Here is a 16,494-nt window from a genome sequence, read left to right on the forward strand (position 1 = left end):
TCATTCTTCTGCATTATTCATTCTGGTTTTTACCACCCTTAGTTCAGTTTGCATCTCTTCAAATGAATGTTCTAGTTTTTCTTGGCTCCTCCTTATATTTTCTAGTTCCTTTCTGAGGGTATCTGCATTACTGTTCATATCTTCTCTTAATTCCTTCAGTATTTTCACTAATTTCTCTTTTGAACTCCAGGTCTGTCTGACTGCAGAGATCTGTTTCATTGTTGACTGTTTTAGGTGAGTTCTCCTGTTGGTTTGACTGGGGGTGGTTTCTCAGCTTCTTCATCTTGCTTGTTGTTTTCTTTCTCCTGAGGGAGTTGTACTCTCCGTTATCGGGCAGTGTTCGCCTTGTCACTGCCGTGGAATATTTCCTGAGGGCTGGCGTTGTTGGTCAATCTTTTTTGAGGCAGTGTGGCTTTTCTGGAGTGTTGATGGGGCTAACAGTGTTTCTTTGAAGCAAAGGAGGGCTTCCTGAGGGCAGACAGGACTGGGAGGTCCACACCACAATGGTAGCAGATTTCACTTGGTCATGCAGAGCTTGCTCTGGTGTTTTTAGGCTGTGGGGTTCTTGCAGGGGGTTGGCGGTGTTGGGCAGCTGTTCCTCAGGAGTGCAGCACCCCTTTGGGGCTGGAGCAGCTATCTGGGTCACTGAGACCCTAAGAGGCTCTTCCCTAGGGCAGCCCAACTCAGAAGGACGGCCTGAGAATGTAGGCGGATCTTTTCACAGTCTGGCCAAGCTTGTTGCAGCTTTTCTGAGCTGCAGGGGCTCCTCCAGGGGGCTGGTGGTGCTGAGCAGCTATTCCACGGGAGTGGGGCACCCCCTGGGGGCTTGGGCGGGTAGCAGGGCCACTGGAAACCCAAGAGGCTCCTCCCCAGGGCAGCCCGACTCAGAAAGACCGTCTGAGATCTTTTCCCGTCTCGGCCAGGCTTGTTGCAGCTTTTCTGGGCTGCAGGGGGTCCTGCCTGGAGCTGGCAGTCCTATGCAGCTGATCCACTAGGTCTCCGCACCCCCCTGGGGGCTTGAGTGGGTAGCAGGGCCGCTGGAAATCCAAGAGGCTCCTCCCCAGGGCAGCCCAACTCAGAAAAACCATCCGAGAATTAGGCAGATCTATTCATAGCCTGGCTAGGCTTGTTCTAGCTTTTCTGGGCTGCAGGCCTTTTCTCAGGGGCTGGTGGTGTTTGGTGCTGCTCTGCAGAAGTGTAGCCCCTCCAAAGGGCAAGCAGGCCTGTGCAGGGACAGCCCCTGCGGTGGTAGGCTTCAGGAAGTTGTTGAGGCCAGCCCTCCTGGATGGCAGGCAGCCCCAGGTCTGGCGAGAGCGTAGGTGGTGGCGGGGGTGGGGGGAGGGGATGCACTGGGAAGCACAGCTTTCTGCTAGCTAGCGGGCCTGTAAGCTTGCTGTGGCATGGGGAGTATTCTATGGGGACCCACCCCTTCTTCTCTCTCCTCCCTAGCACGGGCGCAGACCAGGTTCTTCTCCCAGGTTCCCTCTGATGTGGCTTTCCACTTCCCCGCCTTTAGAGTATTGCTCCCTTCCTCTGCGACAGCTTTGTTTTCTAGTCTCCCAGGCAGTCTCTGCCCCGTCAAATGGTTTCTAGACCTCCCAAGCAGTTTCCGCTCCGCCCTGCCCCCCCAGCCCGGGGACTAACCTCTGGAGCTGAGGTCTCGGTAACCAGCCCCCACCCAGGCGTCCCCCGGCCCTTTCTCGGGGACTAACCTTCTGCAGCGAGGTCTCGGTGCCCAGCCCCCACCCATGCGTCCCCCGGCCCTTTCTCAGGGACTAACCTCTGGAGCCGAGGACTCGTGCCCAGCCCCCACCCAGGCGTCTCAATTTTTGGTGACTGTGCCCGTAGTTCAGATGGTCTGTTTGGTTCTTGACTGGCTTTTCCGTACTCCAACTTACTGCTACACTCTTCTCTGCATGTGGAGATTCCTCCGGTTCGTTTGATCTTTCACCCGGTAGGTGACTTTCCAGGGTGCAGGATCCCTTTCTCCTCCTCAGTTCCCTTTCGGAAGCGCCCGTCCCGCTCAGATTCACCTTCTCTCACTCTCCTCTTTTCTCCCGTTCTGCCCAGTAATGTCACGAACTTCTTGCCGTTATTGGAGTTTAGGTTCCTCTGCCAGCGATTGGTTGCTGTTCTGTGCGAGTCATTTATTCTGTAGATGTGCTTTTTTTGTTGTGTTTGTGGGAGAGGGCGAGCGTGTCCCCCTACTCCTCCGCCATCTTGTCCTCTCTCCAGAGATTACTTTTAAATAGCAGTTTGTTTGGTAGAAAGCTATTAAAACACAAAATTAATTAAGGGAGGAAATAGCTTGAAATGGATCCTTAGTGATGAAAGACTGGAATCAATATTTCAGTCCCCAGCTCTGGTCAGTTCTATAGATTTGAGGACATAATTTGTGCTGCAAAGATAAACATATGACCTAGATCTTGCTTCCAAGCATTTCACAGTTGTGGAGCAGAAATATAACCAAATTGCAAAATAGTGTGATAAGCTCTTTAATAAAGATGTGGAATGTGCAAAGGTCCAGGAGAGAGACAGGATGGTACCCAATTCTGCTCAGAGTATTTCTTCCAAAGGTTCTACCACTGATATGACCACCATTTTCCTACCTAGAGAGCACTTTGCACATAAAATTGCAATGTTCTTTTTTAACTGGTTTTGAGGCAGAGAAGAACCCTGTATCAGGCATGGAATACCCTTGGCCTTCAAGGTAGGGCTTAGGCATCTTCACTTCAGTTTTGTGTTATAGATACACAGTAGATGAGTCCTCAGGTTTTGTGTAAGGGAAGAGAATAATTTTTGTATAGAAATGAACCAAATCAGTGTGGGAGAGAGAGATTAGGAGTTTGGGATTAACAGAAACACACTACTATATCTAAAATAGATAACCAACAAGGACCTACAGTATAGCACAGGGAGCTCTACTCAATATCCTGCATGACCTATAAAGAAAAAGAATCTGAAAAAAATAGACATATATGTATGTATATGTGAATCACTTCGCTGTATACCTGAAACTAACCCAACACTGTAAATAAACCATGTTTTAACTACAAAAAAAAAAAATCTCTGGGAGTTCCTGTTGTGGCTCGGCAGGTTAAGAACCTGACATAATGTCCGTAAGGATGCAGGTTCAATCCCTGGCCTCGCTCAGCGGGTTAAGGGTCTGGCATTGCCATGAGCTGTGGCACAGGAGGCAGATGCAGCTCGGAACTGGTGTGGCAGTGGCGTAGGCCTGCAGCTTCAGCTCCAATTCAGCACCTAGCCTGGGAACTTCCGTACTGCAGGTGTGACCGAAAAAAGAGAAAAAAAAAATTTTGTAAATCTTAAGTAGATGGCAATACACTAAAAAACCAAACCAAAACAAAACAAAAACCAAATCAGGAATGACCACTAAGTCTTATTATTCCTTTATAACTGAAATATATATTTTATTAATTAAATATATATCCATTTATTCTCAATCCTTAGCTTCAAAATAAATTAGAAACTTTGATGTACACAGTTGTATATATTTCATATGAAGCATCTAAAAATCTTGGAGTTCCCTTCGTGGCTCAGCAGTTAACGAACCTGACAAGGATCCATGAGGATGAGGGTTAGATCCCTAGCCTCAATCAGTGGGTTAAGGATCTGGCGTTCCAGGAGCTGTTGTGTAGGTTGCAGACTGGGCTTGGATCTGGCATTGCTGTGGCTGTGGCATAGGCCAGCAGCTGTAGCTCTGATTAGATCTAGTTCCTGGCCTGGGAACCTCCATATGCCCTGGGTGTGGCCCTACAAAGCAAATAAATAAATAAATAAATAAAACCCTTTTAACTCTTAGTCATACAATCCCTATTTGGGTGTATCAGGGCATCCGGAGTGTCTGGTGAACATTTTAAGCAGTTGGTTCCAAATATAATGATATTATTTTCGCAAAGATCTTTTTTTTTTTTTTTTTTTTTTGGTCTTTTTTTGCCATTTCTTGGCCCTCTCCCCCCAGCATATGGAGGTTCCCAGGCTAGGTGTCTAATCGGAGCTGTAGCCACCAGCTTCTGCCAGAGCCCCAGCAACATAGGATCCAAGCCGCGTCTGCAACCTACACCACAGTTCATGGCAACGCCAGATCCTTAACCCACTGAGCAAGGCCAGGGATCGAACCCGCAACCTCATGGTTCCTAGTTGGATTCGTTAACCACTGCGCCATGATGGGAACTCCTTTAGCAAAGATCTTATAATCTCTGATCTCTTAACCCAGATGCCTTGCCTATGTCTCAGTCCTAAAAGTCTCACTCTATCACTTAACCCGTGTCATCACCTAGGAGACATGTGCGAAATGGAAAAGAACAATGAGGGGGAAGGAAGAGGGAAAATGAGGAGGAGGCAGAAAGGCGGGACAGGCAGGAAGGAAAGGTAGGAAGAAAGAAGAAAAGGAAAAAGATATGGAACTAAACACATTTGAGCCAGAGTACCAACTCCGATACCTTCTAATTCAAACAAGATATTACATCTTTGAGAGTCAGTTTTCTCAGCTGTAAGATGGGGATAATAATATGTTCCCACTCAGGCTGTTGTAAAGAGGGTAGGGAGAGTACCGCCCTTTCGTGTCCACCACTCTAATAAATAACCAATCAGCAAGTACATTGGGAGGGAAGAGACACTCCTGAATTAGACCACAAGATAACAAGCACCTATGGCCGCTCCAGTTAAGTGTGTGCTGCCTTCTCTCGTGCCTGCTACCGGCGCCTCCTACATATTCACTCTTCCTGCAAGAATTGAGCCCAGGAGTAATTGGAGGCCTTCTGCACGTACCTCCTGAATGACAGACTTGGTCTTCACGTTGGAAGAGGAAGCTAGTAGCAGCGCCTATAATCCACGTGTGCCTGTGCCGCAGAAAAGACTGGTCCTGGTTAACATGAGAGCAGTTGAAAGCTTGGGAGAACGTATGAGGAATGTTGACATCCACTGTTAGCTACAAGAGAGCTGCAATAATCCGTTGCAGAAGCATTTATTCTTGAATGTCTCTTGAATCATAATTATATGGGAAGAGGGCTAAAAATGTGAAGTTCAAACTAGGATGAAATTTTGCATTTTCTTCTCCTAACTATAAATTAAGTAATTCCAGCGACTGTAGTATTTTTAAAATCAGGTCAGTAGTAAAAAGAACATGTTTATATTCTGTCTGTTGAATGCTTTTATAGCCAAGAGAGTGCCACTGATATTTGCCACCAACTCAAGTTTAGGGACAAGGCAGAGATTTCATTCAAGGGATTTATTTGTTTTTTTGGTTTTTTTTTTTCCCCTTTCCCTTGGGAATTTAAATCATTTCTCTATCCTAAACTTTGTGGATGCCTTTCTAGGCTGCTTAATAGGTATTTACTCAGGCAGTCTCACAGAAGTTTTCATGTGAGTTAATTTCACATTTTAATAACAAAAAGTATAATCTCATATCAATTACCTGTTTATCCCTGGTCATTAGTGCTTAGCCACTAGTTCTTAGGGAGCAGTTCGTTTTCTGCAAAACTTAAGCTACTTCATAATTATCAGACTCCTGATTAAATATCATGTGATAAATATATATTTATGTGTGCTCCCTCCTGAAACCCCACCAAATTGGCAGGAAACCAATGAGAGAGAAAGAGAGAGAGAGAGAAGCAGAGAAAGAGAGAGAGAGAGAAGAACAGGAAAACAAAAAGATAAAAGAGAATTACAGCATCTTTCTGGGAAATCTGACTTCTAAATAATAGGAATTCCATAAAGAAATCAGAGAAAAGGAGAAAAGTATTGAACAAATGATTCAAAAAAAATTTCCCCAAACTAATTGACAGGAGTTCCAGACTAAAAGATCACACCACACTGAAAGAAGATGGGCCCAGCACTATGGGAAGGAAAGAAAAAAAAAAATCACATAAATGCACATCACAGAAACTTCAGAGCACTGGCTATAGGAAAGAGATTCTGAAAGCATCTGAGGGTGGGAGGATAAAAAGAAAAGAGAAAAAAAGAAAAAAGAAAAGAAAAGATAAGGTCATATACTAAGAAGCACGAATCAGAATACATTAGATGTTTCAGCTCCACAGCTGTTGTCTAGAACAGAGTAGAACAATCCCTTCAAATTTTAGGAACAAAGCATGTGAAATCTAGACTTCTATACCCCGTTTAACTATAAAGTTAGCGTGATGGTAAGAATTAGGACCCTGTCGTGTTCGGATCCCCAAGGTATCAGAGTCTACCTCTCGAGCAGTGTCACAGGCAGCTGCCAGAGGACATGCTCCACCAGAACAGGAGAGTAAAGAAGGAAGACGTCTTAGGATCCTAGAATGAGGGATCCCATCCGGGAGGAAGGCGCAGGGAGTTTCCAGGATGATGTGACGGGAAATCCCAGGCAGGCCCCACGAAGCAGGTGGAGAGGACACAGTGCCAAAGTGGAGACGCAGGATGGAAGGTATGTCTTCAAGAGAATGAGGAAACTGATAGAAGATCCAAGGTGTTGGAATATATAAAGAGGAAGGTAGTACGTTGTAGAGTGACACAGCAGGAATTAGACATGCGTACATAGAAAACTAAGTGAAACAACAACAAAAAAGATGGGACTCTAACTACCTAGAGAACAAATTTGCAGAAGAAGGAATTATAATCATGATATTGATAGAGGGCAGGAGACCCCAAACTAGGGTACCTTGGCACATTGAATATTTTAAGCTGAAAAGAGTTGAGAAAACAGCAGGAGCAGGAAAGTCTCTTTGACCTTCCCCAGTCCTTCTTCTTTGAAGCAGGTCCTGAAGGCGATCCCCGTTTGAGAGGTGCCCTCCCTAAACCTGCAGGAAAGGAGGATTCTTACCTCCAAGACCTAGAAACCAAAGGCACAGGCCTTGCTAAGTTTTCCCCAGTCACAACACTGACCTCACACCCTTTGCACTATCATGTTTCTCCATGGCTGTCCACTCGTCATCGGACCTGGTATAAAAACATTCAGTTGTAGGATTTCCCTCTGTGGTACAACGGGATCTGCGGCACCAGGACTCAGGTTCAATCCCTGGCCAGCACGGTGGGTTAGAGGATCCCCACACAGCTGTGGCACAGGTTACAATTTCGGCTCAGGTCTAATCCTTGGCCCAGGAGCTCCATATGTCTTGGGGTGGCCAAAAAAAATGTTTCAAGTCAGGTTTAACTACTTCTTCAGATCTTCATTTCCTTATGAAGGCTCACATGTCATGGAAAACATATTAAATAAATTCATGTGCTTTTCTCCTATTAATCTATCTCTGTAAGTTTAACTTTCAGACTCAACTAAGGATCTTAAAAGGATCAAGGAGAACTTTTTCCCTCCCCTAAAATATACTTCATGGGTCAGCTGTGAATAATATTTAAATAATCATAATAATGAAAACTGAATATTGATTTAGCAAAAATGAGACAACAGCTATACTCGGTGAAAAGGGTAACTCTGTGTTTGAGGGGTAAGTGGGAAGGGGTTAGAAATAGGAAGAGATCAATAGTATATAAATTGAATAAAATAGCATTAAATGAATGTTATTTAGAAATATGTTAGTGGGAGTTCCCATTGTGGCTCAGCAGTAACGAATCCGACTCGTACCCCTGAGGACGCAGGTTTGATCCCTGGCCTCACTCAGTGGGTTAAGGATCCAGCATTGCGGTGAGCTGTGGTGTAGGTCCCAGATACAGGTTAGATCTGGTGTTGCTGTGGCTGTGGTACAGGCCAGCAGCCACAGCTCTGATTTGACCCCTATCTTGGGAACTACCACATGCCATGGGTGCGGCCTCCAAAAGACAACAAACAAACAAACAAACAAAACCCAAAACCAAAAAACAGAAAAGAAAAAAAGAAATATGTCAGTAAATGCTGGGAAAAGAATCTAAAAGTTGAAAGTGGTTTCTGAGGAGCAATAATCAGGAGAAGGAAAGGAGAGAAGATTGTTCTTTTTAAATCATAAGCCTTGTTAAATACTTGACTTTTCAAGTTATGTCTGTTTATAGCTTTAAAAATAAAAGTTTAGGAGATCCCGTCGTGGCTCAGTGGTTAATGAATCCGACTAGGAACCATGAAGTTGCGGGTTTGATCCCTGGCTTTGCTCAGTGGATTAAGGATCCTGCGTTGCCATGAGCCGTGGTGTAGGTTGCAGACGAGGCTCGGATCCCGAGTTGCTGTGGCTCTTGTGTAGGCCGGCGGCTGCAGCTCCGATTCGACCCCTAGTCTGGGAACCTCCATATGCTGTGGGAGCGGCCCAAGAAAAGGCAAAAAGACAAAAAAAAATTTTTTTTAAATAAAATAAAAGTTTAAAAGGCAGAAAAAAATGACTTATCTTTAGAGACTCATTTCATATACAAATAATTATAAATGAACATTTCTGCAATGGGTAACCTAGGAAAATAAGTATTGAACAGGTCCAGACACTGGTGACTTCCTGCTGGCACATACTAAAAGCATAATGATTCGTATCTAACAATACTGTTAGAATACTTTGAGATAATAATATTCTCACCTCAAATACCATCAGTGTGTAATTGTTCTGCCAAAAATACATAGTGCTTCTAGCTAAGAGACCTATTTGTACCCAACAGCCCAACTGTCTGGCTGCTACATGGCCAATTTGGGTGTGAGCAGGGAATAAAAAGAGTGTTTTCATCATTCATTGTCATCATAGCATGTTTTGCCACAATCGTTATTATTTAATCTCACATTTATTGTAATAGGAACTAACACAGTGCTGGCATTGAATTAACTCTGCTGTAAATGCCAAAACAAAATTTTGACATGGTGAGAACCATGGGTATTTTGATGAAGACTTTCTGGTGTGCCATCCTGGTAAGTTTGGGGGTTTTTGGGGTTTGTCTTGTTGGTTTTTTGGGGGTTTTTTTTTTGGCTGCACTGGTGGCATGTGGAAGTTCCCAGGCCCGGGATCAACTGGAGCCACTGCAGTAACAACACTAGATCCTTAACCTGCTGCACCACAAAGAAACTCCCTGGTAAGTTTCAATGACTGCAAATTATAGATATTTTGGTGACATTATCCATTTCAAAGTGCTTAGAACTCAAAAGATCTATTGCTGAATTATTAATAATTGATGTTTTATACAGACAAGATAGCCATATAAATTTATCAGCACTCTGCACAAGAGGAGGAAATGTAGCTTCCCTCTGTCTTTTTTGTCAGTCTGTTTTCATGTGGCTGCTGATAATTCTCCCCAAGCAGATAGGAAAGCTTGGATATAACAACAAAAAACAAAGACTAATCTATTTCTTTTCATGTCCAGAGCCATGTGCGCCATTCAACCTATACAAGAAAGTCACATTCATTTTACATTCTCATTTGGATTCAGCTATAATTACTGAGCAATAGGGCTGGTTAAACCACAGTGGCTTCCTAGGATTTGCTAGAGGAAAGAACTTTCTCCTGAGGCAGAATCAGGACCACTGCTGGCATATCCAACAAGTTCTCAGTTGTCCGGACAGATAAACAGAAGTCGTTTTCAGGTTAGAATCAGAGTAGGGTCTCATTGTTTTAAGTCAAGGGAAAATAGAACTTCTTAAATTTTAACCAAGCGACAGAAAAGAAAGTTTAAAATCTTCCCCATAACATCTGTGGACCATAGGCAAGTTGTAACAGTGGCTGCATCTAAGGAGGAGGATTTGGTGGGTGGAGGTTAGGAGAGACAGGGGAGGAGCTCAGGATAGTGGGATGGGGGCTTCTTCTTACTACCTTGTTCTTGAAATTGGCACCGTATGCATACGGCACAAAAATTTCTTAAACTAATTTTTAAAAATGCCACCTGTGTGGGTATATCTATATCTACATCTTATATAATCTTCATCTAATTGTCCTCAGACATTAGTGTTGCCTCTTAGCACAGCAATTACAATGGTTTCGTACAAGACTATTGTGTAGCACTGTATTTACAATATATTCCATAGCTTTTTTCTTAAGAGTACATTACAGCTTCCCTCTAAATTCTTTTGGTTTCTGATGTGTATGTGCGTGTGTGTTCACAGCTCAGAGCTGAATGTGTATGCTCGCTAACTCTTTCTAGTTTCATTGCTTTGGGGGATATCGGGTGTGCAGTGACCATTAGCCATCAATTAAGAGAAGAGAAATGCAGAAAGATAGAGTAATAGATTTAAATGGAGCTGTAAGAAATAATACAAAAAAAAAAAAAAGACCAGCACCCTTAAAGGGCCTAAAGTTGTATTTCTAGCTGCAATAGATGTCTAAAAATTGGTATATTTTCATCTATCAAAAAATATATTTTCTTTATTTTCCATCACAAAATTGCTGGCATTCCCCCCTTCCACCACTTCTGCAGCCCCGATCACCTTTATTTACCTATATTTTAATAACCCACTCTCTAATACCTTAGGTTAAGAATATGTTAATATTAGCTGAGAACTCATAGCAAGCAAGTCTACTAGTAGATTTTTTATTCTTCTCACAGTCTCAATTTTTTTAAAGCTCTCTAAATGTTCAATACCACACTCATTTTCAAAAGATAAAAAGCATTAACCGAAATTGATACTAGTCCTCCAGTTTCCCAGCTAAGACTGTGTTTATGTGATTTCTAACAGCTAGAAACTGGGAAAATGCAAAGCGAGCTATCCAGTATCAACTAATTGACTAAATTTTCATGAGCTTTTGGTTTGTGCGCTCTTGGGTTGCCTGCTTTTAAATAAATTAACTAGGTAAGTCAGGAAGTCCAAATTGGTGTGTACTTTTAAATTTTCTGATTTTTTCATGCATATCATGTGCATAACTCTATCTTCGCTCTATTTTCCGAGAAAACAGATCTTCCTCTATAAACCCTTAAATCTGGAGCATGGTGGAAAAACACAGTGGGAGGCCCTATTTTATGTAACTACGGTTATAATTAACAGCATGTCTCCCTCTTTTCCTGTTGGGCCCCCGAGTCCTGTCCTGGAGTTGAGCACTTACCTCCCACGTATTCCATGAGCCTGGAGTGTGTGCCTTGTACTTCCGGGGCAGATTTGCTCCCAAGGCATACGTGTCACTCGCCTGGGTTCTTCTTTTCTGCTTCTGAAGCATCAAAGGCTTCATCTTTTTCTTCCCTAGTTGGCGCCTCTGTTCCGTCTGTGCTCACCAGAATGGTGGGTTAGAAGCCCTCTGTTTGTTGTGTTTGGCCCAGTGCGGACTCTCTAGGGGTCCTTTATTCCTCCCTCCCCCTTCTCTCAGGCATATTCTCTTTCATCCTCCCTCCAGGCCCAGCTTCACTGGGTAGCTGGTTTTTCTCTTTTGATTTATGCCTGGGGTAAAGCAGCTGTCTTTTACAGATAAGAACCAGAGAACAGAGATATCAAATAGACATGAAGAATAACCTAGCAAAGACAAAAAGCCTCTTTCCCTAAAAATAGCCTTGTCATTAGCTCTTTTTATGCCAAACACTCAGATTTATTTCCCCTTGTCCCTCTATTATTTGAACAAACCAAGTCAGCCAAACTACCTCACCTGAAGAAAAAAACAGGGAAAAGGCTGTTTTTACCAAGTGATGCAATATAAGAAGTAGCTAACTTGACTCGTCTTCATTTTTCGTAACTGGTAAAATTATAGTCGTACAAGAAAAAGGACGTGTTTTTGCTCAAAAAGAAAGTGTCGGATGAAAAGAAGAATCAGGAGAAAAGGAACTGTGAACCCCAAGAGAATGGAAAGCCAAGTAAGCCAGAAATCATGAGGCAAACATAATACATGGTTAGAATCTATCGCTATAAGTTAATCCGTACATCTAGACCCACAAAATAAAAGCTGCCCCAGTGGCCCAGCCGAGGTCACAAATCGAAACCTAAGTCTGCCCACACTTACGGGAAACCCCTATCAAGGAAACCTAATGTACACCAATCATCCTCCTCCAGCTCAGCTTTGCTCGTTCACCTTAGAAAACAGGACCTGCTGGCCTTACCAGGAAATCCCTGACCTCCTGTTTCCCAATGCCTTCTTCTAATGATCTATAAAACTTACTCATGCCCAATACTTGGAAACTATGGGTGAGGCACCAAACTCAGAGATTGTTGTGCTTGCAAAAAGGACATCAAACTTTTTAATTTTTTTAGTTTGTCTTATGACTATATAGTAATGTTTGATATCCTTTATTCCACAAAAAATATATATATAGGCAGGAAGGGTTAAGTCAGTGTTGAATGGTTCCATGCATTGAGCAGAGCAGACCCTGTGACACAAAAGTATAAGTGAAGTGGCAGCTTGTGTCTTCCCTCTGTGGAGCAGTGGCCCCAGAAGATATAGCTATAGAAGAGATAGGCTCTTGAGGATGGTCCCTTTGTTTCCCTGGATGCTCCTTCAAGGTAGAGTTGTATCACAAATGCACATGTAGCGAGAACTGGCCTCTCTTCTCTGTCTGTAAATATGCAAATGAAAATGTACCAGAAAGGCCAACACATACTCTGCCAAGGCATTAAATGCAATGGGCTATGGTGTCAGATAGCCAGGGTGAAGACACCGCCTGCCTGCCAGGTACGATTTCACGATCTAAGATGTTGCAATTCTGTGTATGGTCAGCAAGCCAACAATGTTGGCCTCCACCTGGGAGCTGGTTAAAAATGCAGAATCTCAGGTTCCTCCCCAGACCCACTGAATCAGAATATGTTTATTAATCAGACTCCCAGGTGATTCTTTTGCACATAAAAGTGAGAAATACCAATCTATGCATGCATGCCCCAGCCTCCTCATTTACAAAATAGGAGTACTAGCGCTTACTCCTACTATTGTGGGCATGAAATGAGGAATACATGCAGAGGGATAGCAAATTTCCAATAACTATTAATAAAGACAAGTCATAAAATATGGTTTAAGATTCTGAAATTGAATTCTATGCTCCAGTGTGCACACAATTAAATGTAACTAAAGCTGAGTTTTAATTCTAAATGCTAACTGACTTTTATGACCATTTCCCCAAATGAAATAGTCATTTAAAAATGAGTAGTTTCAAAAGGGCCATCCATACTAATTGCTTAGCTAAGCAAGTCACTTCAGTTTTCTGGAAATCGGTTTCCTTATCCGAGCCTAAGGGCCGCTCAGCTAAAGCCTTTTCTAATTTTAAACTTTTACTTTATGGTGTTTGCTATGAAAACCAATACCCTTATTCACTGATTAATTTGGAATGTCACAAATTAGATGGAATGGTGAGATAGTTCTTAGTTTTTCTAATTTATGAATATTATAACTTACAGGGAAGAGAAAAGAACAAAATAGGAAGCATGGCCAGATTAAGAGGCAAAACCTAAAGAAGGGCCTGAGTGGAATCTTGTGGATCTCTGATTTCTTTTCTATAAATATAAGATCTCTAAGGCTGCATACATTTAAATGTTTAGAAGTCAGCGCTTCTTAAACATCATGATGCATGAGAATTACGTGAGCCTCTTGTTTAAAAATACGAATGCCTAGGATCCCATCTCTGGAGATTCTGATTTAGTCTGAAGGATGAAGCCCTGGAATTTGTATTTATAACAAACACTCTGGGGAATTACTCTGTGGGCAGATCACAATTTGAGAAGCATTGTGCTAGGTGATTTTTATGTCAAACCAATTTGATTTTTGCATATTAGCTTGTATAACATAAACCTATTTTTTACTCACAAATCAATGTCCATAGGCATTCCATACTGTTGTACATGGGAAGAACTACTGTCATCTGGGAATATGAATATGAATTTCGACTCTGGCATAAGTTCATGTTGGGCATGATAAGTAACAGTTAAGCAATAACTTAATGTCTGTGTTTCTCTTTGTCCTTAACTGCAAAATAGGACTGACCTGAAGCTCTTCTTGTAAGGAGGACATAAAATAAGTATTTCAAAACTCTAAAGCAACTTTAAACATCATGTTGATTACCTTATTTCTTAAGCTCATGATTCTTTTCCAGTTTATAAAGTTCTTGAGGGCAAGGACTGTATCTTTTAAGTTTCTTTCAGTAGACAGCTAATTTTTTTCTGCCTTCCTAACATACCTTCCCCCTTATTTTGATAACATAATCCTGATTTTCCTTTGGGAAACTTCCGTTCTTGCATTCTCTGTCCATAATGTTAGTGGAGAGGAAAGTGGGTCAAGCATGGGTCCAGCTGTGTACTCATGACCATCCATCTGAGCAAGTCAGAGCATCCCATTCATTCCTGCAGCTGTGATTGGCTCAGGAATTGGCAAGTGATCTAAGTCTGGCCAATGGGATCAAGCCCCAGAACTTTTGCTGAAACATTGGGAAAGTAACTCTATTTTTGAAGTAGCTATACCTCCAGCTAAGCACAACCTGGAACAAAAGAAAGCCTGGCTGAAAATCAAGCCATTGCAAAAGAAAATAAAGCCAAAAGTTGGAAAGAGAAAGACATGTCTGATGATCTTGTTAATCACATCTAGACTTTTCCAATACAAGAGACTCTCTCACTGCCTCTCTCATTACTAGGCAATTATCATGCACTTGGGTTTTTTTCAACAAACGTTGACTGATTTGTTTGCTAATAAAACAAAAAAATCCTTAGTCACAGATGACAAGGCAAGGAAGATGTTCAAATTCATCATTGCAATGTTTTGGCTATTTATTCAAAAATAAGAACACATACATGTATATATCTGAGAGGTTTTTAAATTTAATCAGCAGAGCAACCCCAAACATCTTGTGTAACTACTAGACAGTAAATTTAGGCACGATCCATAAATTATCATTCTTCTTTGTACAGTCTGCCAAATAATTCCCTTACTTGTGACCAAAAACCATTCAGTTCGAAGGATGAGTCAGAGCCTGATTATCTGGTTCTTGTTTAAAATCTCAAAACTCAGAGCTCTCTGTTCTCTTTCTCCTTATTGTTTGTGAGATCTGGAAACCGTCATTTGGGAGTTCTTGCATCTGTAAGAATCAACTGCAAGAAGGAGTTCATTTATAAATAGACTCGAGGTTTTCCTCTTTGTTCATATAGATTTTTTTAAAATTAAAAGGATGGCTTCAAGTGAACAACTCTTTATTCTTTTAACATGCTGCCATCATGTGGTTGCTTTCCTTATTCACATTCAAATGTTTCAAATACAACAATATTTACAGTGACCCCTTATTCAACAGCATGCAAAGGAATAATGCCCTCCCCCCATTGAAAGTGAATGGAATACACTTTTCCAGTAAGCTCAGGGTAGAGTGTGGCAGGAAACATGTATAATTTACCAACGTTGTGAAATATACATGTAATTTGCCAAAATGCAGGATGGACTATGGTGGGAACCTAAAAAGACAGACTAAGTGCAAAGGAGACTCAGAGGCAAGAGTCAACTGTCTTAGACTAGTTCTATTTTAAAAATCTTGAGTTTGTCGTGGAGAAGCAGGTGAAGGATCTGGCATTGTCACTGCAGTGGCTTGGGTCACTGCTGTGGCCTGAGTTCGATCCCTGGCTGGGGAACTTCCACATGCCTTGGGTGCAGCCAAAGGAAAAATCTTAAGGCTGCAATTTTAATAAAGCTATTTAATAAAATTCAACACTAGTTATTTATATTTCTAATTCCTTGCAACATCTCAGCAGTCATCTCCATTTTAATTTGGAGGTGCTTGAGACCAATAAAGAATTTGCCATATGTCTCAGGGATCTAAAAGCAAAAATGGGGCTCTTTGCTCATAGTCTGGTGTAAAAATACCTTGGACTTATAGAGCTCCATGTAATTTATACTATGTTTTTGAGTCCTGTGAAGTAGAGAATGAGGAATTCGAGGAGATTCCATCAAAATTTTCTGAGTGTAGTACATTTCTTTATTTTATTTTAAACAAAGGTGCTAAAAAAATTGGTTTCATTTGATTGGATGAACCCCTATGAAAATACTTATGAGTTTTGAGGTTTGTATATGATTTCCTATAATCAAAGGAAAATTCAGTAAAATGAGTAGGCTTAAGTTCTATTGCCATATTGTCAAAATGTTTTCAGAGTAAGTTTTAGCACATAGAGCAAATTAGAGAAGCTGTACTTTTTGACGTTACCAAAAACAATGTTTTTTGGTGCAGCATACAGGACATAAACCTGCCAAATTCTACATATACTTAATTGCATTGATCATGTATGCAAGTTATTCTTTTAAAAATGTTATTACCATGGATTGTGTACTGAAAAGTCTTCTCAGGCCTGGCCACATTTGGAAATGTCATTATTTCAGACTCCTGGCCCTTGTCACTATTTTCCTCCCAAATTAGAAGCCAATACAGCTGAAAGAGTCTCTTCCAGTCTCTTTTCCTCCTCCCCTAAACACAGATTGTTATCAAGATGAGCGACAAGATTAATGTTTGTTGTGTCCCTCTCAAAATTCATATGTTGAAGTCTTTATCTGTAGTACCTCCAAATGTGGCCTTATTTGGAGATAAGATCTTACACAGATATGCAAATTCAAATGAGATCATTTGAATGGGACCTAATCCAATATGAGTGTTGTCCTTATAAAAATGATAAATTTGGACCTAGAGACACGTACAGAGAGAAGACAGCCATCTACAAGCAAAGGAGGGAAAGCCTGG

The 16,494-nt window shown here is 41.8% G+C and overlaps 1 protein-coding gene across 2 annotated transcripts in view; it reads right to left on the minus strand.

Moving 5' to 3' along the window:
- The window catches only part of LOC146401034 (uncharacterized), a 65,060-nt gene that overhangs the window by 18,884 nt on the left and 29,682 nt on the right, over nucleotides 1-16,494 (minus strand). The window contains exon 1 of one of the 2 annotated variants that reach the window (XM_084973328.1): nucleotides 10,926-11,166. The exons of the other annotated variant lie outside the window; for it this stretch is intronic. Within the exon in view, the coding sequence (XP_084829454.1) occupies nucleotides 10,926-11,048 (123 nt within the window). The 5' untranslated portion in view covers nucleotides 11,049-11,166. Of the gene's footprint in view, nucleotides 1-10,925; nucleotides 11,167-16,494 lie in introns of those variants that run through there. 2 annotated transcript variants of the gene reach the window in all.

The sequence above is a fragment of the Sus scrofa genome, chromosome 8 (genome assembly GCF_054392235.1).
Source record: "Sus scrofa isolate SSC_HxYL_T2T_F1_AM1 chromosome 8, Sscrofa_HxYL_maternal_Yorkshire_Landrace_v2.0, whole genome shotgun sequence".
NCBI classification, from domain to species: Eukaryota; Metazoa; Chordata; class Mammalia; order Artiodactyla; family Suidae; genus Sus; species Sus scrofa.